General features: G+C 33.2%; 1 protein-coding gene across 1 annotated transcript in view; it reads left to right on the top strand.

Moving 5' to 3' along the window:
* The window catches only part of Homer1 (homer scaffold protein 1), a 137,882-nt gene that overhangs the window by 28,839 nt on the left and 82,938 nt on the right, over positions 1–26,105 (top strand). Inside the window, exon 2 of the mRNA XM_046427680.2 lies at positions 23,625–23,781. Coding sequence (XP_046283636.1) covers positions 23,625–23,781 — 157 coding nt within the window. The remainder of the gene's footprint in view (positions 1–23,624; positions 23,782–26,105) is intronic.

The following is a 26,105-nucleotide window of genomic DNA, read 5'->3' as shown; positions in this document are numbered from 1 at the left end:
TATTCTTTATGTGGTGCAAGTAGAACATGGTGTGATGATTAAGTATCTTTTTGTATTCCTGTTTCTTTGCATTGTTCTTTCATGACACCATAAATTAGAACTTTTGATTATTTAGTTGTGTATCCACATCCCCACTAGACTGTTAATTTGACAAGGTTATTTTACTTGCCATTTTGCCTAATGGTACCTGGCAAAGAGTGGATAGTCAAGAAATGTATGTTGAAGGAATGAATGAGATAATGATACTGTGTTTCATATTGGAGGGTTATGACTTACAAAAAGTCCATTTACATTATAAAAGTTAAACTTCTCAGTTTGTATAAAAGTCTAATGAAATAAGTATATTTTCTAGTAGTTATATGGAATTATAAAAATGCCTGTTGCAGAGAGAAAGAGAAAATAGAATATCTTTTGCTAGCATGGCAGAAGCAAAGATTTTATACTATGATATTTTTGAGTTAGTCACTGAGTTACTCAGAAGTAAAGAAACAAAGTAAACCACGTTTAGATTTTTAATGACTAGATGTCATTCTTTTCTTTGGGAATAGTGAAACAATCCTGTTTTTGGATTTGAATCTCAGAAATACCACTACTACCTGTGAACTTCAGCCATTATTTAAATTCTCCCCATCTTCTAACAAATCTTTTGTTTTGTTTTGTTTTAAACCCAACTTCTTTTATATCGAGTTGTTTTAAGGACACACATACACACACATGTTTACATGTAATAGGAATTTTTAAAAAATGTTTCTTCCATTTTTTCCTTAAAACCTGTTTCATTTTTGTAATAATACTACTTGTGGATAACATGTTGGTTTGATATTCAGTGGAATGGGAAGAAAATGGACCCTTTCAACTACTCTTGTTACTATTGTAACTTGTTCCATGATAATAATTTGTTATTCTTGAGCTTTAATTTTCATCAAATTACACTTCAGTTTAAAATGCTTGGTTGGCATGGTGCCTAAAATTGCTTTAATAAATATAAAGTTGCTTTTATTAAAATTTTATACTGCTTCCAGTAATTCTGTCACTACTAAAGAAATATACTATTTGAGATTTGATTAGAAACATATTTTTAGTAGAATTTGGAATAAATTCATTTTGTAAATGTTAATGAGTTAATAGAAGGTTAACTGGGTGAAGGTTTGCCTCTACTATATTAATTTCTTATGTCTTCTGTAACAAATACCTTTTCTTATAGTTCTCAAGGTCAGAAGCTTAAAACAGTCTTTCAGTGCACTAAAGTCAAGGAGATTCAGCAGAACTGTACTTCCTCAGGAGGCTCTAGGGGAGAATGGTTTCCTTGCCTTTCCACTTTTAGAGTTGCATTCTGGCTCATGTGGTCTCTTCTTCCATCTTCAAAGCCAGCAGCATAGCATCTTCAAAATTCTGCCCCTCTGCTTCATCGTATCACCTTCCTGATGTAGTTGTCTTCATCTGTCTCCCTTTTGTAAGGACAGTTATGATTTACATTTAGGGCCCAACTAGATGGTCCAGGATACTCTATTCATCTCAGAATTTCAAATCACATCTGTGAAATGCCTTTTGCCAAATAAAACAGCATTCATAGGTTCTCGATATTTAAGACCTTGATGTTTTGGGGGACCATTATTCAGCTTTCCATAAGTATTTAAAGGGAACATGAACACATCCTGTTTTTCAATTGTTTTTTTTTTTAAATGCAGTTCTATCTTAAAAAGTTGTCAGTTTACCCGTTTCTTAAAGAAGCTGTATGCACCTGCTTCTGTTGATCATCCATTTTCTACCTGTTTACAATTTTATCCAGTGAAGTATGTTTTTCTTCCTGTGTCCATGTCACAGATACTTGGTTGTGATGATTCGCATAAAAAAGGTTATCTAAAAGTCACATCATTTTCAAAAACTAATGAGTATTTTTAAAATTAAACTGTACAACCCATTTTATAAATACAGCTTCTTTTTATGTAATACGGCCTTTCTGACTATGTATGATAGAACCTGTAATGGTTTAGAAAGTTTTTTTTTTTTTAACTGAAAATGCATATAGCTTCTTCTTCAAGTGTAAACTAGTAGAGAATTATATTTTAAAAACTGAAGCAAGATGTTTTCTAGGAAAACTTTCTTTCAGAGACCAGAGATTCTGGACTAGCTATGCCATTTTATCCTGACAATACACTTTGAGATGTTGAAATATTGACAGATTGGAATTATTATTTTGAGTTACATTCAGAGGTCATCGTACAGAGCATAGTTTAAAATGATTGAGGTTCCTTGATAAATACTGTTTAAAGTGAAGCTATTGTGGATGTCAGTAACTGGTTTTGTCGTCAGGCACAACTTGGTGATAATTTCTTTTTCCATTATGAGAATTGTAGTCTAAAGTTCCTTTTAATATTGGACTCTACTCGATTGTAAAGATTTTTTTTTGAATCATCCAGTGAAAATTTCACTGGCCCACTATGTTTTAAATTTTAACATATAAAGGCACCTTTATTCATTTATAATCTGAACATCAAACATAAAGTTAGAGTTATTAGTTGTGAAAATTTCCTGAAATGATAGTACAGTGAGTGTTTCACTGTGTGTGAGATTTGTTGGAGTTCAGTGGCAAAAGCATATTAAACTCAATGCATCACAGTAGGATTAAGAGCCAGAAGATGTGATTAAATGTAAAAATGGTATTGTTAAAATTGCCATATCTATTCTACAAGATTAATTATGAATATCAATCAAGATAGGCCATGCTAAAAACAAACAAACGAAAATCATATCAATGCAATCATTCTTAGCATTTTGTTATCCAGTCTATGGTATACCTAAAGAGGTGTGCCTTCATTACTTTGCTACTTACTGTCTCAATGTCTCATCAAGGACAGAAAAAAACATGATAAAGGCAGAGATTGAGGAAGCAATCTTGTGAAGCATACTTAAAACTCCTGGTTAAAGTTGGATTTAGGATTTACTGTGGGCTTGTTTTCTGTCTCTTCTTTCATTATGATTAAAAGGTGGCCATTTATCTATATCATTCTCCTCCACCAAATTATATTACCTGTCAAAGAAAACATTTCAGAAATTTCCCCAAAATCTTATCCAAATACCTGAAAATTTTAAATGACAATTGATTAGCTATATTGATTACTCTTTAAACGCTGGATAGTCTGAGAACCTCCCTATTCAGTTTGAGTTGAACAGATTGCTTTATAGCAGAATGTTGTCGCCCTTGAAGTCCAAGATCTAAAAAAAAAAAAAAAAATCCATATCCAGTGGCCTGATATCCAGCTAATAGAAGTAGTAATAGAGGAAAATAGACCCTAAGAGACAGGAAAACTCAGGCCATATGGATCAGATTACCATGAAAAGAGAAAACTCTTTGTCTGCTGGCAAGTAAATGGTAACTTAGAAAAATAAGTTTAGAGATACTTGACGTTTTGTATATGTCCTGCCAAAGCAAGCACAAAGATACTTAAAAGGCATAATATTAGATGTTTTACCCAGTAAAAGTAACTTGCTTAATAAATAGTCTATGGACTGTACCTAATTACTAAAGCCAGCTTGGAATGATTCTTGGAAATAGAATATGTTATAGCGGCGCTGGAATGCTTTCTTAGAATCTTTTCATTTTCATTTATTTCATTTGAAGAAGATGTAGAAATAAGTCAGTGCCATCAATATGAGGGGGTAGATTCCTCAGAATTGTTGATGATTGAACTCTTATTCATGTAATATTTGAGAACTTGATATTTGGAAGCTTTGGCTATTACCGTTGTCAGGCATAGTATTTCAGTAACAATGCCGAGAGGACTGTGAAGAGCATGATATTCGCATCCAAAGTAATGATATGCTATTGATTTATCTCCATAATTGCCTCTCTGCTGGAATTTTATTGACAGAAGTAGGATAGCACAGCAGCACAACTTCAGTGACTGTGAATGTTAAGGATTTTTAAGGGTTCTTACGTGTTTTCATGAGAGAAGGATATATGCTCTAGTACCACTTATCTTTTATCTGTATTTTAAAGACACTTTGTACTAGAATGCTTAGTTAAATTGATTGTATGGTTTGGAAGAATCCAGAAGCTTACTTTTGGTCATGTCTCTGACTTGTATTTTAACAGAATGATTCCATTTATTTAACAGAATAAAAATAAATAATTAAAAATAATACTAGTACTAGTAAAACCAATAAATACATTGGTTCTTGAGACTAGAAATTGGTTATTAATTCCAAAGTATATCATATCTGCATCAGACATCTGCTAAATTTCATCACATAGTATTTCGAAATGGGAGGACATGATAGGAAGAAGATGCATACTTTGATAATATATGAACTTTACATATGTGAAAATACTTTCTGGGCTGGGGCTGTAACTCAGTGGCAGAGCACTTGCCTAGCATGTGTGAGACACTGGGTTTGATCCTTATCACTGCATTGAAAAAAAAAAAGCATGCTGTCCATCTACAACTATAAAAAATTTTTTTTAAATACTTTCTGCTTTTTTCTCCACTATTTTTCTTACCTTGGTTTGGTTTTTTTCTGGCAAAAATATCTAAGAATTTATTTCTGCCAGCATTTATTAAATATCTTTCATGGAGCAGGTATAGGTTTGGTGACAGCAGTGAACTTCAGGTTTATATAATAAAAGAATTCTTTCATTCAGTGAAGTCAGTGAAAGATGAAGATATGGGCTCCAGAGCTAGACTGTGTGTATACTCTGACAGTATATTGTGTTGAGCTAATTATATGCCCTCTTTATGCCTTAGATTCCTCATCTTCAAAAGGAGTATAATAACAACTACCTCACAAAGGTTGAAAAGATTAAATAACAGATATAATGCTTTGAAATATGTCTCACCATGTAGGAAGCTCTCATAGATGTTAATTATAAGCAAAGGATTTTTGCCACATATCCATTTGATAAATTTAGGCTTTGTCTTCAGGTTTAAGAGCAACATATTTAATTTTTTTAGTTTAGATTATCTAATCTATGGCTTACTTGCTTTGGCACAAATGAATATAGTTGTTGTTTAACAATTTATTGTATTGTGTGTTAATTTATAAAAAGGATACTTTTGAGATATCACATAATTCCAACTGCAAAAGGTTAAATGCTATCAACTTTTTCAGTCATTTACTGGATTGAATATCTGATATTTTCTATTTTTTAAATATTAAGAGTGTAACCTTTTCTACACAGAATTAGTTTGTGCAGAGAATTTTCATTATTTTGTAAAATCAAGAACAAGGTAAAACAGGGTAATTAAAAATACAGTTTTTAAAAAAAACTTAGTGTTGAAAAAAGAGGATTATGAATAGATGCAGTAGATACCAGATATGAGATCATTTAGTAGAGTAGAAAACTAAACATGGTTGAGTTTCTTGGCAAATGAACGAAAAGCATATTAAGCATATTGAGTTGTAATCTTGTTTGGGTATAACAACAGACAAGTTTTCTCCCCTAGAACTGTCATGTAAGATACTCAGTAAGATAGTGATCCCATGGGAATTTCTCTTACCTTTTAAAAGATCAAGGGAAAATTACATCTTAATTTAGTGAAGGCATTTTTCTAGGAATTGAGATAATCTGATATTTATCTTCTGAACATATATTACTATTATTGGGAAAGAATTTAGTCTTAAAAAATTTAGAACAGATTACAGGCCCTTAACAAAATATTTTTCATAAATCTACCAAAATACAGTTGGCCTTCTGTATCCACAGCTTATGTACCTAAGGATTCAATCAACTGTAGATTGAAAACTTTTAGAAAAATAATGTGTACTGAACATATACAGACTTTTTTTTGTCATTATTCTCTAAACAATCCAATATAACAACTACTTGTGTAGCAAGATATATAATAATCCAGAGATGATTTAAAGTATTTGGGAGGCTGTGTGTAGGTTATATGCAAATACTGTGTCATTTTAAGTAGGGGACTTGATCATTCTTGGATTTTGGTATCCATAATCATCCTGGAACCAATCACCTGAGAATACGGAGAGATGACTTTACTGAAGTAGTAGTGAGTAAGAGTGCATTCTTTTAAAGTGTTTTGGTTTAGTTTATAAATGTATATAAACTTTGCATTCTTCATACTATCTATACTTATTTGTGGTATAAAATATTGTTTTATTACCATGATGTAAAATTGTAGCATGACATGTCCTGCTCATGCTGCTGTTTTGGTACCCTTGTTATTGAATCACTTCTCTCTTTTCTTAAGAAATAGGGTTAATTTGTTTTTCTCAAGTGTCTCAAAAGAGCATTTGATTAAGATTCTAGAGCTCTTTTTTTTATGTTTTTGACTAGGAAATATAGTATTACCACTTTTCCTAAGGCTCCAGAGTATGGCTCTTATAGAACTGAAGAGAACTGGTTCTTCCAGAATATGGCTTTTATAGAACTGAAGAGTACTGGTTCTTAAATTGTTGGATGAGGCAACTTTAATTGGAGTTAATAATAGTTAGTAGTGGAGATAATAGCCCCTTAAATATTATGGAATGTCTGTCCAACACAAAGGCTTTAGTACCATAGATATTTTTTCTGTTTATAAGTTGGTTAAATTAATGTGTGTCTGTACTTAAATTATCTTCTCTTCTGTGTTGTGTTAGCTGGAGAATCTCCAGCTTTAGATGATTGTTTCTGTCCTCTCCTCCCAGTACTGCAGATAGAATATAGGAACTTTTGCATTCTAGGTATGTGCTCTACCATCAAGTTATATCCTCAGCCTTTTTATTCATTTGGTGTATGGGTTTTTTTGTGATTAATACTTCACATTTTCCCTCACATTTTTTAATTGGTACATTATAGTGGTACATACTGGTGGGTTTTGTTGCTACATGTTCATATATACACACACAATGTAACAGTTTGACTAATATTCTCTGGTATTTACTCTTCCGCTCAGCTCTTTCCTTCCCCTGGTCCCTTTCTTCTATTCTACTAATCTCCCTTCAATTTTCATGAGACATCCCCTCCCCCGCCTTGTATACACCCATACTTTTTTTTCCCTTTTTTTTCCTCTAGCTTCCACATATGAGAGAAAACACAGGACCCTTGATCTTCAAAGTTACTTTGCTTAACATTATGTTGTCAAGCTCCATCCATTTTCTTTCAAATAACATAATTTCATTTTTCTTTATGTCTAAATAAATAAAACTCAATTGTGTTTATATGCCACATTTTCTTTATCCATTCATCTGTGGATAGACATTTAAGCTGGTTTCATAATTTGGCTGTTGTGAATTGTACTGCTGTAAATATGGATATGCATGTATCGCTTTAGGATGACTTTAATTCTTTAGGATAAATATGGCTGGGTCATATGGTGAGTCCCTGCCTAGTGTTTTGGGGAACTTCCATACTGATTTGATAGTGATTGCTCTGCCACTGAGCTACAACCCCAGCCCCCAGCTCAGTCTATGTCTTTTGATTGATGAATTTAGGACATTAACATTCAAGATTATTATTGTGATGTGATTTGTATTCCCAGTCATTTTGGTTTATTTCTGTTTATTAATTTGAATTAGTTTCTCCTTTGATTGACTATTACTATCGTGTATTTCCTCCCTTTGCTGATTTTCATTTTTTTTTCCATTTCATGTTCATGGAATATTTTTTTTAAAAAAGTGTTCGTTAGTGCAGAGTTTCTAGTTGTGAATTCTTTTAACTTTTGTTTATTGTGGAAGGTTTTATTTCATTCTTTCCTTGATGTATCTTTGTTTGGTTTTGATGTCAGAGGGATACCGACTTCATAGAATGAGTTTGGAAGGGTTCTCTTCTCTCCTTCTCTCTTTCATGGAATAATTTGAGAAGTATTGGTGTTAGTTCTTTGAAGGTCTTGTAGATCTCAGCTGAGAATCCATCTGGTTCTGTGCTTAATTGGTAGGCTTTTGATAGCGTCTTCTATTTCATTGTTTGAAATTGATCTGTTTAAATTGTGTATGTCCTCCTGATTCAGTTTGGGTAGATCTTATGTTTCTAGAAACTGGTCAGTGTCTTTTGAGACTTTCAGTTTTATTGGAGTATAAATTTTCAAAATAGTTTGATTATCTTCTATATTTTAGTAGTGTCCATCATGATATTTCCTTTTTCATCATGAATTTTAGTAATTTGAGTTTTCTCTCTCATTCTCTTCATTAGTATGGTAAAGGTTTACCAGTTTTATTTAGTTTGTCAAAGAACCAACTTTTTGTTTTGTCAATTTTTTGAATTGTTTCTTTTGTTTCAGTTTCACTGATTTCAGCTCTGATTTTAATTAGTTCCTGTTGTCTACTACTTTTGGTGTTGATTTGTTCTTTTTCTAGGGCTTTGAGATGTAATGTTTGGTTATTTATTTGTGGACTTTTTATTCTTTTAATGAGAAAGTTCAATGCAATGAACTTTCCTCTTACCTCTGCCTTCACAGTGTAACAGAGATTTTGATGTGTTGTATTGGTGCTCTCATTTACTTCTAAGTATTTTCTTATTTTATCCTTGATTTCTTCTGCTATCCATTTGTCATTCAGTAACATATTAATTAGTCTCCAGGTGTTGGAATAGCTTCTGTTTTTTTTTTAAATCGTTGATTTCTATTTTCGTTCCATTATGATCTGATAGAATGCAGGGTATTATCTCTATTTTTTTGTATTTGCTAAGAGTTGCTTTATGGCGTAAGATATGGTCTGTTTTAGAGAAGGATCTGTCCATGTTCTACAGAGAAAAAAGTGTATTTGCTCATTGATGGATGAAATATTCTGTATATGTCTGTTAAGTCTAAACTATTAATTGTATTTTTAGTTCCATGTTTTCTTTGTTTAATTTTTGTTTGGAGGATCTATACAGTGGTGAGAGAGGTGTGTTAAAGTCACCCAGTATTATTGTGTTGTGGTCTATTTGATTCTTAAAATTGAGAAGGGTTTGTTTGATGCTCCATTTTGGGGGGCATAAATATTATGATTGTTATGTCTTGTTGATATATAGTTCCTTTAAGCAGAATGAAATGTCCTTCTTTTCCTTCTGATTAACTTTGGCTTGAGGTCCACTCTGTCTGATATGATGATTAAAATTCCTGCTTGTTTCTGCAATCCATGTGAATATGTTTTTTCCCCATCTTTTCACCTTTAGTCTGTGGATGTCTTTGCCCATGAGGTCTCTTGGACTCAAAAAACAAGTTGGGTCTTGTTCTTAAAACCCAGTCTGCCAGTCTATGCTTTTTTTTTTTTTTTTTTAAGTTGGCAATGAACCTTTTGTTTTAGTTTTTTATATGCGGTGTGGAGACTTGAACCCTGAGCTTCATACCCCTCTATTCCTCCATCTTGAAGCCTCCTCTTTTGTTTTTTAAAATGTTTTTGTTGACCATTAAATGATCATAATATCTGGGTTGGGGGGACCATCTGTGCCAAACCTAGGTTATTGTATTTCTGAATAAGTGTTGAATACTTTCACAGTCCGAAAATGTATTTGTTTGAGATTTATGATGCCATGATGACTGCCTTTTTAATCCCACTGTTGTGAAATAATTCTAATGCATTTGAGTGCAAAAAACACATATTACACAGACTATATTTGCAAACCTCCAAATTGGGACATATCATCTGGCAAGAGTTTTGTCTATAATTTTTGTTACCTAAAAATCTGACAAAAATGGGAAATTTAAATCACAGTTAGTTATTTAATACAGCCCCTCAAAAATAAAATAGTATGAGAGCTGGATAGTCATGGGAAATTGAGGATGTGTGTCTCATACATAAAATACCAGATACTGTTCATTGGTAGACTTATAGCTAGACGACATAAGATCCATACAGAAAAGAGTGGCTAGCTGTAATTTTTAACTTTTGACTACAGAAAACTTGATCATATGGAAGTGAGAGTCATTTTAAAGTCTGAGGGTTATGTTGGAATGAAAATGCATAGAGAAATTAGAAATGGAATGGTGGTGTTTACCACTTGAAAAAACCTGGGTTTGGGGCTGGGGATGTGGCTCAAGCGGTAGCGGGCTCGCCTGGCATGCGTACGGCCCGGGTTCAATCCTCAGCACCACATACAAAGATGTTGTGTCCGCCAAAAACTAAAAAATAAATATTAAAAAATTCTCTCTCTCTCTCTCTCTCTCTCTCTCTCTCTCTCTCTCTCTCTCAAAAAAAAAAAAAAAAAAAAAAAAAAAAAAAGAAAAGAAAAAACCTGGGTTTAACCTAATTGGCAGTAGAACTGTATTTAAATCGGATTTTGAAATTAAGCAAGGAGAACATTTTAAATGAAATGATGCAAAGATAAAAATTTGAGGTATTTACCACTCCTTCACTCCCTCTACCCACTCACCCCTCCACCTGGAAAAATTTACAGGAATGTCAGATACACTTTGATATATAAAAATAAAAACTAAATTTTATACCAAAGAATCATAGTTTGCCTTTGAAAAAAGAGCAGTTTACATATGCTGTATCTCTCATATATTGATTTTAAATATCATCAAATTTAGAAAAATAAACAACTTCACTCTAATGAGTGTTCACCTTAATTATGTTTATACATGTGGGTTAGAATTAGATATATGAGATGTTCCTATGTATGTGGTTTGAGTGCTAAATTATAGATTCTAGATTTTCCACTATCTGGGGTTAAAATTTAAGGTTTTAAACAAGCTCAGGTATGAATGTAGAAATCCACTGGGCTCAAATGGCCCCAAAATACATTAGCCTTGCTAATAATCAGGGATATGCAAATTAAAACAACAATAGAATACCTTTTCATGCCCATCAAGTTGGCACAAATTAAAGATGTTAATTGGACATTACCAAGTGTTGGTAGAATGTAATATAGGAACTAATAAGAGTGCAAATTGGTAAAAACAACAAATGACAAAGTGCAAATTGGCACAAGTGCCATGAATAGGAATTTGGATATATGCTATGGTGAGTACCCTATGAAAAGGAATTCTGCTTCTAGTGTATCTATTAAATATGTGCACAGGAAGACATACAGGAGCATCATTGTAAGAATGCAAAAATGGGAACAACTTATCTATCAGGAAATAGCTACATTAAATATTGCCCAACATTCTCCATTAGAAATATTATGTGAACAACATATAAAATTTTAATTTACTTTTTAAATTTTTTTTGTAATTGTAGATGGATAGCATACCTTTATTTTATTTGTTTATTTTTATGCAGTGCTAAGGATAGAACCCATTGCCTCACACATGCCAGGCAAGTGCTCTGCCACTGAACTATAACTCCAGCCCTTAATTTACTTTTAAACTCAAAAAGATGAGATAAATTTTAATATATTTGACATATTATCTTTTAAAGATTAATGTAAAGATCAGTGAGATATTTTTACATTATTTTTTCATATTAAGTCTTTGAAATCCATTTTTTACTTTTGCATTTAGAGCACATCTCTGTAGGGATGTTAAATTTTCATTGGAACTACTTGATCTGAATTTAAATTTCATGAAGTTTACTGACAGAAAAAGAAAATTCATAAAACCAAGTTGTTCTATACTTAGAAATTCTTCATTAATTGAGTTAAATATCAGATAAAGTTAATTTACTTTCTTAATTTCATAAGCCATATTTCAATTGTTCAGTACTATGGTGTCTAGTGGCTATCATAGCACAGTTTTTTGTTTTTTTTTTTTTTGTTTTTTTTCTTTTTTTGGTACCAGGGATTGAGCCCAGAGGCATTTAACCACTGAGCCACATCCCATCCCTTTCTTATTTTTTGAGACAGGTTCTCACTAAGATGCTTAGGCCTCGATAAATTGCTGAGGTTGACTTTGAATTTATAATCCTCCTGCCTCAGTCTCCTGAACCTGGGATTACAGGGTGTTTGCCACTGAGTGTGACTATAGTACATTTCTACTATCACATATACTAGCATCCTCTACTAGATGTACTGCTATGTGGCAACTAAATTACCTGAATATGTATAAAATAAAATGTGCTTTTTAAATTCAGAATTGCAGTGTCAATAAGAACTGGAGAAATGTTATAAAGTTTATGTTTGTTTTGAGCAATTTTAAGTAATAAGAATGATATAGGGAATAATATGACACCCATGTACCCACTGATCAAAATTTGCAAATGGTACCTTCATATCTTCCTCCTTGATCTTGGGTTTGTTTTAGATTATTTTGTTCAGATATTATATAGATTCAGTATCCACTTATTTAGCCTGTAGAATATATAAAAGTGTACCCAAGGATGATACTTATTCTTTGAAGGTGATATTAGAACTTAAATGAACTTTTAATGTTTAATTCATTTTTCGAGTCTATTGGTATGTTTATTGAGAAATCACTTATTTTAGATTTTTACTCATGTGCCACCTATATTAACAAGAATTAAAAGTCCAGTTATCAGGATGCTACTTCCTTAGATTTCCCTAGTACATACTGTCAATTATCCAGGTTCAGCTTTATTTAATAGAGGAAATCACCTGGGAAAAGAAGACTATTTAAAGTCTAATAAAATTGAAAATACAGAGAATCACAGCCTCTGGGATGGGAGGCTCCTGTGTTTCTCCTTTGCTAGCAAAGCAGTAAACCTTCTTTATCCTTTTTCTCAAAAAAAAAAAAAAAAACCTAAAAATACAATACTAGTTTTAAATGTAATTATAAGAATGTAACTATATATATATACTATATATCAGGTATACTTCCTGTTACATTTTAAAACACTCAGCATTTTAAATAGGTGAAAAGGATAGGTGAGACAGACAATGTCATTTGGCAGTTATTTATAATAGATAGCAAGCCAGGTTCTTTGAACATTGAATATGTTGCTTAAATATATACAATTAAGTCACTTACTTGATGTTTACCCTGATTTTGACCATATCCCTTATCTTTTAAATGCAGCTACTAAAGAAAGTATCCAAGAGTACATCCATACTAAACTCTGATATCAAAGGTTGTACTGTGACCTACTGAAAAGACTGAGATTAATTAAAATTACTCTTAAAGAGAGATGGTATGTGAGGGATATGAACAGTGTTGTTACTATTTAAGTATTTTTTATAATTTTAATTTCCAAAGGGTATTTTAAATTTCTTGATGTCTACTTCAAATATGCAAATTAAAAGAAATAGTTTGAGCTGGGGTTGTAGTTCAGTGGCAGAATGCTTGCCCAGTATATGTGAGGCACTGGGTTCAATCCTCAGCATCACATATAAATGAAAATTTGTAAAATATTATTTACAAATAATATTTAAAGAAAAAAAATAGTTGATATCATGAAAGTATTTCTGATACTCAGTTATTGTAATGCAAACAATGATTTAAACAAGAATTTTTCATTTGAATGTGCAATTAACCAGTTTAAAAAAAAAAACCAAAGAATTTAGATCATATAAATTTTGAAAATCCTTCCAGAAAACATTTTGTAGTTGTTGGTGTTCCATTTTAGGTCTGTACCTCTGTACTTTTAGTTTTAGAATGCTACTTTACTGTTTTGATTTGCCATATATAGTAATTTGTAAGTTTTTAAAAGTATGTACCTGCTATGTTTTTGGTTCATCACTAGATGGAGTTCTTGCAGTATAACTATGTGTTGGGTAGGCATTAATAGAATAATCTTTATTTTCCTTAAAATATGCATGTGTGTTTTTTAAAAAGAGTATTTTTATATGGGCTGGGACTGGGGCTTGGGCTTGATGGTAGAGCGTTGGCCTAGCACATGGGAAGCACTGGGTTCTATCTTAGCACCATATAAAAGTAAATAAAATAAAGGTATTTTGTCCATCTACAACTAAATATATTGAAAAGTATTTTATTTATAAACAATCAACTATTAAATATAACATGGCAATAAGACTGCACAGTTGGTAGAATGCTATTGGATTATATAGTCAGTCTTTTGTAGCATCAAAACAGCTATTTTAGTCAATAAGATTTTTCCAAAGGGGTGTGTGTATATGAGAGAAATGAGGGGGATATGACTAGTTCGTTGGTAATCCTATAGAATTACAATGTATATTATTAATTTGCACAAGATAGTTCTTTCTAGAAAATTCTAATACTTAAGTTCCTGCTTGTCTGAAGCCATGCTGTGCCACCTTACAATGGCACTGAAACTGAATTCTTCAGTACTACCAGTGAAGTTAAATGGACATTAGGTAAATGGTTTGTCCATTCCTTGAGTTATCCTTGTTGTTGTCCTTTTAGCCTTACCAAATGTCAAACCCCAATCCAGCCACAAATAAAAGGGTTCTTTTTAACATATGAAAAAATTATTTTATTATTATTTTACTATATAACATTAGTGAATACACCAGATTCAATGCAATGAGACACCAGATAACATTTTTCTTTGATTCTCCCAGGAATCTCAATATCATCTGTCTTTTGGCAGATTCAGATTCTTACAATATCTGTGATACTGTCCATGAGGATACCAACGATGTGTAGTAGTAAAGAACATTTTGCTAAGTTTTTCTATTATGGGTCCTTGCTCAAAGTGTTCATATTTTTCTCTTATCTGGTTTTTAGCACTTGATCATTACTGTTATTGTGCACAGGATCTGGTTGAGGGATAGGTTGTGTGTGTGTTCATATGGGGGATATCCACAGAAGGGTGATAGCATACTGTTGTCCTGCCTTCAGATGTCAAAGTGAGCTCTACTTGCAATTATAGTCATCTGGAAGAGAAGAAAATATATTTATTGCAAACACCAGATAAAGCTCTGTTTTGAACTGGAGATACATACTTCAAGAAAGTTCTCTTTGATATCCATTTTTTTTTAACTTTTAAAATTTTGAATTAGTTGTAGATGGACTTAATACCTTGATTTTATTTATTTAGTTTTATGTGGTGCTGAGGATCGAACCCAGTGCCTCACACGTGCTAGGCAAGTGCGCTACCCTTGAGCCTCAACCCCAGCCCCTGATATCACCCATTTTAATGCTGTTGATGCCATGGTGTTTAAGATGATCAGATGATATGATGAAAGGTGTAGTGAAGAGCAACCACCTTTAAAATCTGCTTCTAGGCATACCAAATTTTTATTCCTGGAGGAGTCCCCAGAGCCTCAAGGTCAATCAGCTCCAGCCGGAGGATGTTGGTCAGCACTAGAGGGGCGCTACAGGAAGCAAGAGATCACCTGCAGGCCCTTGTACAGGACTGCTGCAGTCTGGAGATGCTGGCAGCTTTGTCCTGCAGGCAGGACAACGCCATGTTGCCTCAATCTTTTTTCTGTCTTACATCCTTTTTATTTACTCTAATCAAGAAGGATATTTTCATGGAAAATGATGTACCTTTAGCCCTTTAATCCTGTAGATGGGCATGTTTGTGTATCTGCTCGTTTTCTACTTTCCATTTTTTTCCCTTTTTTAGTATTGGGTTTGAACCCAAGTGTGCTTTACACTGAAATATATCAGCAGTCTTTTTTAAATTTTAATTTTGAGATGGGATCTCACTAAATTGCTTAGGGCTTCCCTAAGTTGCTGGGGCTGGCCTTGAACTTGAGAACCTCCTGTGTCAGCCTTTAAAAATGGCCCCTGAAACATTTTTTTTCCTCACTGGTAATTGTAATGTAAATGTAACTTTTAAAAATATCTTTTAGTTGTCAATGGACTTTTATTTTATTTATTTATTTATATGTGGTGGTGAGAATTGAACCCAGTGTTTCACACATGCTTGGTAAGCATTCTACTGAGCCACAACCACTGAGCCACAACCCCAGCCCCACATAAATGTAATTTTTACACAGTATTTTAAATGATGTTTTAGTACCTGTGCAAGGTTTTCAAAAAGTGGTTATAGGATTATAAAGAGAAGTAGAAGTCCCCTATCCCATATTATCTATATCTAGCCTAAACCCTAGATGCAACTACTTAAAAAAAATTCTAATCTTATTTCTCTTGGTGGTTTCCTCCATAACATTAATAAGTTCTTATACTACTGTGTTAAAACTTTGGAGATTAAATCCATGTTGCAGAAAGTCAATGGATAGTCAACTTTTACCATTTCCATATTTTTCTTTCCACTGCTTCCTGCCACTCAATGCAATTATTTTGTATAAGTTTCTCCATTGATTAGCTCTACAATTTTTTTAAATTACAGTTTGTATTTATTTATTTTTTTATTGGTTGTTCAAAACATTACAAAGCTCTTGACATATCATATTTCATACATTAGATTCAAGTGGGTTATGAACTCTCATTTTTGCCCCAAATACAGATTGCAAACTCACATTGGTTACACATCCACTTTTTTACATGATGCCATATTAGTGACTGTTGTATTCTGCTACTTTTCCTATCCTTTATTATCCCCCCTCCCCTCCCCTCCCATCTTCTCTCTCTACCCCATCTACTGTAATTCATTTTTCTCCTTGTTTTTTTTCCCCATTCCCCTCACAACCTCTTATATGTAATTTTGTATAACAATGAGGGTCTCCTTCCATTTCCATGCAATTTCCCTTTTCTCTCCCTTTCCCTCCCACCTCATGTCTCTGTTTAATGTTATTCTTTTCCTCCTGCTCTTCCTCCCTGCTCTTCCTCCCTGCTCTGTTCTTAGTTGCTCTCCTTATATCAAAGAAGACATTTGACATTTGTTTTTTTAGGGATTAGCTAGCTTCACTTAGCATAGTCTGCTCTAATGCCATCCATTTCCCTGCAAATTCCATGATTTTGTCATTTTTCAGTGCTGCGTAATACTCCATTGTGTATAAATGCCACATTTTTTTTATCCATTCATCTATTGAAGGGCATCTGGGTTGGTTCCACAGTCTAGCTATTGTGAATTGTGCTGCTATGAACATCAATGTGGCAGTATCCCTGTAGTATGCTCTTTTAAGGTCTTCAGGGAATAGTCCGAGAAGGGAAATAGCTGAGTCAAATGGTGGTTGCATTCCCAGCTTTCCCAGGAATCTCCATACTGCTTTCCAAATTGGCTGCACCAATTTGCAGTCCCACCAGCAATGTACAAGTACATTTTCCCCACATCCTCGCCAGAACTTGTTGTTGTTTTACTTCATAATGGCTGCCAGTCTTACTGGAGTGTAGCTCTACAATTTTAAATGAGTGCCAAAAATTCTAGTGTGTACTGTGGAAATGTGTTATGAAGTTAAGGAAAAACCAGTCTATAGCTAGCCAGGTAGGAGTTGTCACAGACCACTAATCATTTTATTTTGGGGAGCATGCTATAAAGTTTATTATATATAAACTTCTTCCTTCAATTATAATTTGTGTAATTTTTTTTTTAAATGACAACTGTTTCAATTAGGAAACATCATAATTCTGAAGGTAGTCTTGATTCATTAGATCAGTGTTATAGTCAAGAAACCCGGAGTCTTTGTTTTTTTCCTGTCTGCTATTGTTAACTAAGAATGTTGGCCTTATTCTCTGGTATGCTTTGCTTACAGTGCTAGGATTGCTTCTTCAGGTCCAGGTGTCACATGCAAATATTATTTAGAATATTCTTTCTTAAATGTAAAATTATCTCTATGTGAATGTTTCTAGAAACTTCAGCAAACTTTTCCTAGTTATTTTATTGACCATAATTGATTCAGAGATCCATTCCTGAACCAGCTTCTGGCAAGAGTGGAATTGTCACAATTATTCCATGGTGAAGAAGAAGGTGGTGTATTTGAGATTTCTTAGGGAAGTGCAAAGAAGAATAAATAGTGGATAGTCAGCTAGGAATGTCTGCAACAGCATCAAAATCTTCGGTAGAAATATTACTAACCTTGTTTGTAATACTTCTGTCAATCTAATTTCTTTTGAAAAATTAAGTGGAAAGTCTGGAAATTATTTGAAACCATACCTTCTCTTTATCTCTTTTGCTACATTATCTATTTGTACTTATATATTTGAAAAAGGACATTTGTAAGCTAGGCATTAAAGGTACTAGGAAATGTATCATTTCTCTTCCTTCCCTTTAGTTTCATTGTTATTTATTGGACCCATATCTTTGTACTTCCTTGGAACAAGTATTTATTGAGTAATCACACAATATTTGCAAATATAGACTTCAGTAGTAATTTTAAACAGCATTATCATTGATTTTAATCAAAGCTATCCAAATGACAAATGTTAACTTTTTGCATTTTTTTTCTATATTAGAACTTTTATATCTTCTGGCAAATAATCTTTTTGTTTTGCTTCAGTTTTTCTTATTGCACAGATGCCTGATGGCTAAATGTAGTAATTCTCTGTCAATTCTAATGAGTTTTATAAGCCTTATTTTAAATTTTTTTATACAGGGGATTGAATCCAAAGCTGCTTAACCACTGAACCCCATTCCAAGCTCTTGATATATTTTATTTCGAGACAAGGTTTTACTAAGTTGCTTAGGGTCTCGCTAAGTTGCTGATGCTGGCTTTAAACTTTCGATCTTCCTGCTTCAGCCTTCTGAGCCACTGGGAATACAGGCGTGGGCCTCCACACCTGGCTGTATTAGCCTTATTTTTAAAACAATATTCTGATTTTTCTACTTTTTTTCCTCAGAGTTACCTTATACTTAACATTCTTACAATTTTCAACATCCATATTAAGTTTTAGACCCATCGCTATATATATAGTACTTTCATAAAATTTCAACCCAACATGAAGAATTTCAAAATTATTCTTATACTACTAGTATTCTGGAATTATTTAATGAACCAATAACAAACAACAAAAACTACTCCGGCAAGCTTTTCTTATATCATGTAGTAGTTAGAGCTACTTATTGTCCTGGTTGTAGATGTGTAAGAAATTACCAAGTAAAAGATTCTATAGGATAAATATGTATGTGTGTGTATAGTTTTCCTTTTTTAAGCTGGTTTAAAGCATTTCATGCAAAATTCATTCTTTTAAATTTTAGTTTTAGATTCTTTAGTTTCTTACCAGAGTTACTTTGAGTGTTCTTAACAAATATCTAAGAAGTTGTGGCTCAGTGGTAGAATGCTCGCCTAGCACACAGACACTGGGTTCAGTCCTCAGCACCACAAAAAATAAAGGTATTGTATCCACCTACAACTAAAAATATATATATTAAAAATATACTGTAGTCACTATTAAATAAGACCTCAATTTTGTATTGTCTTATATGTATTTTCTAGTAAACATTACTACATAAAGACCAACTTTCATTGAAATAATATTTACCTCAAAATTTGTCTTTAAAAAAATTATTATATTGTGGTTATAAATATAAGACCTAGGAGTGTTTATGTGTTACAGGAAAAAGAATTTTGAAGTCAAATAATTTTTCATGTGCTGGATTATTTGGGGTTACATGGGTTTCTTTACTAGAAAACTTTTTAGAATATTAATATAAGTGGGCATTTTAACTATTTTACAATAAGATGTAACAGTGTTTGCAAAACTAATTTAAATATGAAATACTTATTTCTCAAATTGTTCTATAGAACACAATGTGAGAAACACTGGTATTTGATCCAATTAGTAGTTGTGCTAATTATTATAAAAAAAAGTAGAGTGTTTCACCTTGACTTATGAGTGCCATCCAGTTTATTCGTAAAGGGGTTAACCTTAACACTTGGATACTAGAGACAATCAGCTTCAAATGCGTTTGAGATCTTTTTAATTTGGGTATACTTTCTCTACTACTTCTACAGCTTTCTCTAAATGAAATGTATTGATGTGTACTATTGAAATATATTTTTAAAAGACTGATCATAAGACCTCCTGAGTCCCCTGGTTTTTTCACTACAAGTTTGAGCTCTAAATGAGTGTTTAAATTCCTGACTCAGCACTCTACATGAAAGCTCTGTAGGCATCTAAATTCTGTCAGACCTGTGCTTTGCTCTTCCTTTCCCTTCCCCCATCTAACACTTTAATTTCTGTTTCCTATCTTGTCTTTTAGCACTGTTGTCATTCTTTTTAGTCACCCCACACCCCAGAGAATCAAATTCCTCTTGCATCTCATACATCAGGACTTCCCAGCCTTGGCATTGTTTACATTTTATGCTGGATAATTCTTTTTTGTGGAGAATTGTCCTGCGCTTTGTAGATATTTAGCAACATCCTCAGCTGCTACCCACTAGATGCCAGCAGTATCTCCCTCAGTTGTGACAATTGCAGTGTCTCTACAGACACTGTGAAATGTCTCCTGAGGGACAAATCACTTCAGTTTAAGAAGTTCTGTTCTATATCCAATCTGTCAATTTATTGTTATTGCTTCCTAAATCTACCTTTAATCCTTTCTCATGTCTTCACCCTACTCTCTAACCTCCTATCCTCTCTTTAATACTTGAGATGGTTTAGTAAGGTTCTTACTGTGACCAGTGCTGTTTTTCTCCAAACCACCTCCTTCATTCAATTTATCTTTACAAAATGTAAAACTGTCCTGTTTTTAATTTCCATTGCTTCCAGTGGAAATCCTTAGAAACTTTCTAGCCTCATTTTTCAAAGGCATTGATTGTTCTTGCTACAGGTATTGGTGTGCTATGCCCTCTTGCCACGGTTTGTCTCCTTATGTATCAGTTTATTCATCATAGCCCTTAGTCACTTATTAATAGAGAATCTATTATAGTGAAGAGCATTTTACTTTTATTTTTAATTAGCATTTTACTTTTACTTTTACCTGTTTTCCCTCACCAAATTTTAACTTTTTGAGGATAGAGACCATCTCCATCCCAGTTTTGTTTTGTTTTGTTTGTTTGTTTGTTTATTTATTTGGTAATACTGGGGATCAAACCTAGGTGCTGGCAAGGTAAATGCCCTACCACTAAACTACATCCCCAGCCGCCATCCCAGTTCTTGGCACAGTAGATATTCAATAAGTGTGGATCATTTACTAGTTAGTATGCCCTGTCAGATGCAATATATTCTCATTACTTCTAGGAATTATATTCTCTATATTAGTAGTGATAATTATTCCTCAAGTCTTTATCTTTCAGACTTCAGTAGGTCAGCTTTTGATCACAGAAATCTTTTTTTTTTTTTTTTTATTGGTTGTTCAAAACATTACAGAGCTCATGACATATCATCTTCCATACATTTGATTCAAGTGGGTTATGAACTCCCATTTTTTACCCCAAATACAAGTTGCAGAATCACATCGGTTACACATCCACATTTTTACATAATACCATATTAATGACTGTTGTATTCTGCTACCTTTCCTATCCCCTACTATCCCCCCTCCCCTTCCCTCTCATCTTCCCGCTCTACCCCATCTGCTGTTGTTTAATTCTCTCCCTTGTTTTTTTTTTTCCCCTTTCCCCTCACAAACTCTTATATGTAATTTTGTGTAACAATGAGGGTCTCCTTCCATTTCCATAGTTTCCCTTCTCTCTCACTTTCTCTCCCCCCACTCGTCTCTGTTTAATGTTAATCTTTTCCTCATGCTCTTCTTCCCTGTTCTGATCTTAGTTGCTCTCTTTATATCAAAGAAGATGATCACAGAAATCTTGAACTATAATTTTCTTTAAGAAACCATCTATTCATAAGATAATTGAAGAAAGTCATGTACTTAATTTTCAAATGTCATGCTTATAACTAGTTAAAAAAATTTATTCTGAAAGGAATTCTGTGGATTAACTAAATTGGGTGAATTAATGATGTGTGAAGAGTTTTTACCAGATGCAAAACATTGCATTTCCATTGGATTTGTTGATTGTTCATAGAAAGCTTGCAAAAGCAATTATTTTAACAGCTAATTTAGTTTTTTAGAAAATGTCAATCAGAACACATTTGTGTAATTACCATTCTGAACTACTTAGAAATCTAACTCCCCCATCAAATGAAAACAACAAAAAATTATCAAGTTAATAAAGAAATTGTCTGTCACCCCTGCCCCTTCCTTAAATGCTTTCATAGAGTTGTGTATGATTATATTTCCCTGAGTTGGAACTAGCAACAATCAGTCTGATCAACTACAATTTTACCTGGAACTGTGAAAAGTGAAAAAAAGAAAAATAGGGATTCTGAGGCTTTTGGAAGATAACCCAAGTTTTAGCATCAGCCTTACTGCAAGTCAGGGATTGATGGGGAAAAGGGAATGAATCTGCCTGGCTAGATAGTTAATAATTACTTATTAAATGAATCCATATATAATAGGATATAAACAAGAAGGGATGACTCTCTGCTTTTTTTTAGGGAGTGGCACAAAAATTGCTTTCAAAAGAAATTCTTTAATAGGAAGGTTTTCAGAAACAAAACTGGGAAAAAGCTAGGTTACCTATGGGAAAAATACCTCCCTTATTTAAAAATACACTGCCTTCTCAGGGCCACCGTAGAGAATGGGAGTCATATGATGCTAGCCCATCATTATTAACCTGAGGAGTTGCCAAGGACCCAGATTTGCTTTGACTATTTTTCTGATTCTCTCCTTTTTTTTTACATTAATATTTTTAATATTTTAAAGTAAAATTCATGAATTAGCTTAATATTAAACATTACTAGTTAAAATTCTCTTTAGGATTTTGAACTGCTTCAGAAAAGAAAGGTGTGTAGTAAAATGAAAGACATGTAAATCATTCAAACTGGGGAAAAAAGACAACAATAACAACCTGAAAAATGTTGTTTCCAAATAAGTTTTTACTCAGAATTTGAAAATTTTTGTATTGTAATGGCTCTGTTACATATGAACCATTTTATGTTTGTTTTCCATAATGTAACAAATTTTTTTTTAATATTCTGAATTTGTATTTTTATTAGTTTTGGTTTTTAAATTGGAATTTTTGAAATCTCTTACATATTCTTAAGGCTCTACTTGATTTAAGAAAATGATATTTGTGGTTTTGAGCAATCCCCCCGCCACATTCTTCAATAAAGTATGTAAATGTATAGCGCATAAACTATGTAAACTTTCTCAGTAATTTAATTACCTGTTGTAAGTATTAATAATGTAGTTTTAAGTGAGTAAAAACTGGTAATCTCATAAGTGTCAAATATAAGGTACTTTATTTTAACAGCGTACAGTCCATTCTTATTATTCATAGTAGTTATGATCTATAAAGGTGTCAGGAACACTGAAGGGTCCAGCCAATACTGGACTATTACTTCTGTAGAAAATACAGTGTCATGTTCCTGCAAGCCTCTTGTCATAGCATTTTTGTTAATCAGCACAGAACTTTTCATTTTGAGTATTTCTTGTAAGACACCTCATTTAATGTGTATTGTTGCTGCATTAACATTGAACTAATGGCCAACAGCACTATTAATCCTTGCCTGAATGAAGTTTATCTAACACATATTTTTCTCCATAAGGTACATTGTAGCCTTCTTGCACCCAGGAACAGAAAGCATTTAGCAACTCTTCAGCAGTATGCTGAGGGGCCATTTTAAACTGAAAGCACCAACAATGAGCATAAAAATTCCAAAAAATGTGCTAAATAGATTGCAAAAGGGACACTTGTTATGTAGTATGAGTGCCGAAACAAGAAAGTAGAAATATCGTCTTGTTCCACTTTAGAGGAAACATGCATATCAGGACACTCAGGTTTTTCCACTGTTTTGGGGTCTCAGTGAAAGACTGAAAGAATGCCACAAGTCTTAATTTTGGAGTTACAAGTAGTAGAGTTTAGTGTGTAGGTGAATTCATGTATGTACAATCTCTGAATAAGATGGACTATAATGGGGGGGGCGCGGTATGTGGGTGTTGTGTTGACTAAACAAAGTCACCTTACAGTTTTCATATCCTGTGGAGTAAAACTGGCTGCTTTCAGTTTGTCGTTTTTTTTCTTTTCTGCTATGCAGGGAACAACCTATCTTCAGCACTCGAGCTCATGTCTTCCAGATTGACCCAAACACAAAGAAGAACTGGGTACCCACCAGCAAGCACGCAGTTACTGTGTCTTATTTTTATGACAGCACAAGAAATGTGTATAGGATAATCAGTTTAGATGGCTCAAAGGTAAGTTACTCTAAATAATCTTGCTGTTTTGCTTTATATAGCATAGCATTTCAGTTTTATTCAGATTTTATCTTCATTAAAATATTTCTTTTTGAATTTTCAGAACTTTAAAGAAACAAAACTGATCATTCTTAGAGTAGCTACTTTTTTTTGTTGTTGTTCACTGCATTGCTTGAATTAACCATCTGATGTTGAATTATATGCCACAAATATTCTACAAATTTAAGATCATTCATTTTATTTAATATTCATTGCATATCTCTTTTGTGTCAGGCACTATGCCAGGCAGTGTGAGTAGAATGAACATGATTGAGAATTCTAGGATCTAGAATTTTTTTCATATGTACTTTCATATTAGTTTTTTTTTTTTATTACTACAACAAAATACCTAACACATGCTTCTTATGAAGAAAGAGGCTTATTTAGCTCACAGTTTTGAAGGCTGAAAGTCCAAATAGCATAGTTCAGGCTTGATAAGTGCTACCCCTTATTTGCAGTGCTGCTTGGCGATAGCTATGATGGGAATGCACTGGAGAGCAAGTGATTACATCTTGAACCAGGAGCAGAGAGAGATGAGTGGGGCCACACTAGCATAAGAGCACAACCCCAGTGACCTGAGGACCTTCCACTAGGCCCCATCCTTGAAGGTTGATTAGAACCTCCCTCTAGTCTATGAACTTTTGGAAGAACACAAACCATAACCCATGGTAACTTCTTTAGACTAGTAGGCAGTTAAAAAAAATCCCTGAACCATATGAAGTCTGTCAATAACAATACTAAAACGGACAGTCCTTATCTAAAGACAAATATATGAACAGAACTTTAAGGTTTTATATTTAGGAGAGGCCAACAGTAACATATAAGAACAAGGACAGCTTGGGTTCAACTTTCACTTCCACCAATCATCGAATATTTTGACTTTGAATATGCCTGGTAGATAGTGTACCCTTCAAAGGGAGGAAAATCTATTTTATCATCAGTGAATTTTATCTAACTGACTTAGATAAAGAAAATCCAATCATCAAACTGTGGATGTAAAGTGTGTGGAAAGATGAAATTCATTCTCTCCTTCAAGCTTCCTTGAAACCATGAGTTTTTGTGAGTCCCCAGAATTTTTAGCAAATCACTATAGGAGTTAAGAGCACAGACTCTAGAGCCATACTGTTTTTGCTAGTCATGTGACCTTTCACAAGGTGTTTAACTTCTGTGTGCCTCAGTTTTCTCATCAGTGATAAGGAACTAATAAAAACACCTAGATTAGCATTGTTGTGAGGAGGAAATAAATTTAAACCAAATCACAAAGTGTGTTTAGTAATCACTCTAAATACTTTTAAACTAGATTATAGGACCTCAGGGGCTATTTGCAATTTGTGTCTTGTACATAAGTAACATATTTACTTGAATAATTGGTCCTCTTTTCATTTTTACTTGGAGGATTGAAAGGACTTGAGGAAATAGTAATAGTTAATTTCTGTGAGGTGTTATTTAACGAAGAGTTATTTTGCATACTTTGTAACTGGTTTAATGAAATGCAAGAGGTAATGAATGTTATTGTCTCAGGGTTTAGAGTGTTTATTTCTTTTTTAAAAATATTTTTAGCTGTAGATGAACATAATACCTTTATTTTATTTACTTTTTTTTTTTATGTTGTACTGAGGTTCGAAATCAGTGCCTCACATGTGCTTGGCAAGCACTCTACCACTGAGCTATAATCCCAGCCTGGAGTGTTTCTTTTATCTGACTTGTACCTTCAATTTCTGTAATATCTTGTCTCTTGACCCAAACCACAGAAATTTTATTAGATTAGGAGGGTTAAATGGTATGCAAAAATGAAGGTCAACTGATGTAGTTCATGTCCAAGAAAAGAAATTATATGGAAGTGATTAAATAGATTTCAGTTGCTCACCTTATCCAAGTTAAAATGCTTTGAGTTATTCTCAAGGAAGAAAATTGGTGATTAAAAAAATCCTCATGTGTTCTTCCCTCTGAAGCAATGTGAATTATCCTTTTTGTGTTTCCATTTCTGAATATGCTTTGCTGCTTATAATTATTAGACTCAACTTTTTGAAAGAGTTTTTGTATTCAACAAAACTAATCGTCTGTAGCAGTTATATTTTCTATTACATTTTCCATTCTCTAGCTACTTTTCTAAACTGATGCTGTTTTTTTTTTTTTTTTTTATTTTTTTTAATTTTTTTTTTATTGTTGGTTGTTCAAAACATTACATAGTTCTTGATATATCATCTTTCACACTTTGCTTCAAGTGAGTTATGAACTCCCATTTTTAGCCCATATACAGATTGCAGAATCACATCAATTACACA

Source organism: Marmota monax, unplaced genomic scaffold (assembly GCF_021218885.2).
Source record: "Marmota monax isolate L192 unplaced genomic scaffold, Marmota_monax_Labrador192_F-V1.1 WCK01_AAM20220418_F8-fsc00018, whole genome shotgun sequence".
Classification (NCBI taxonomy): Eukaryota; Metazoa; Chordata; class Mammalia; order Rodentia; family Sciuridae; genus Marmota; species Marmota monax.
The sequence above is the reverse complement of the archived record's forward strand: the minus strand, read 5'-3'. Positions and strand labels throughout refer to the sequence as shown.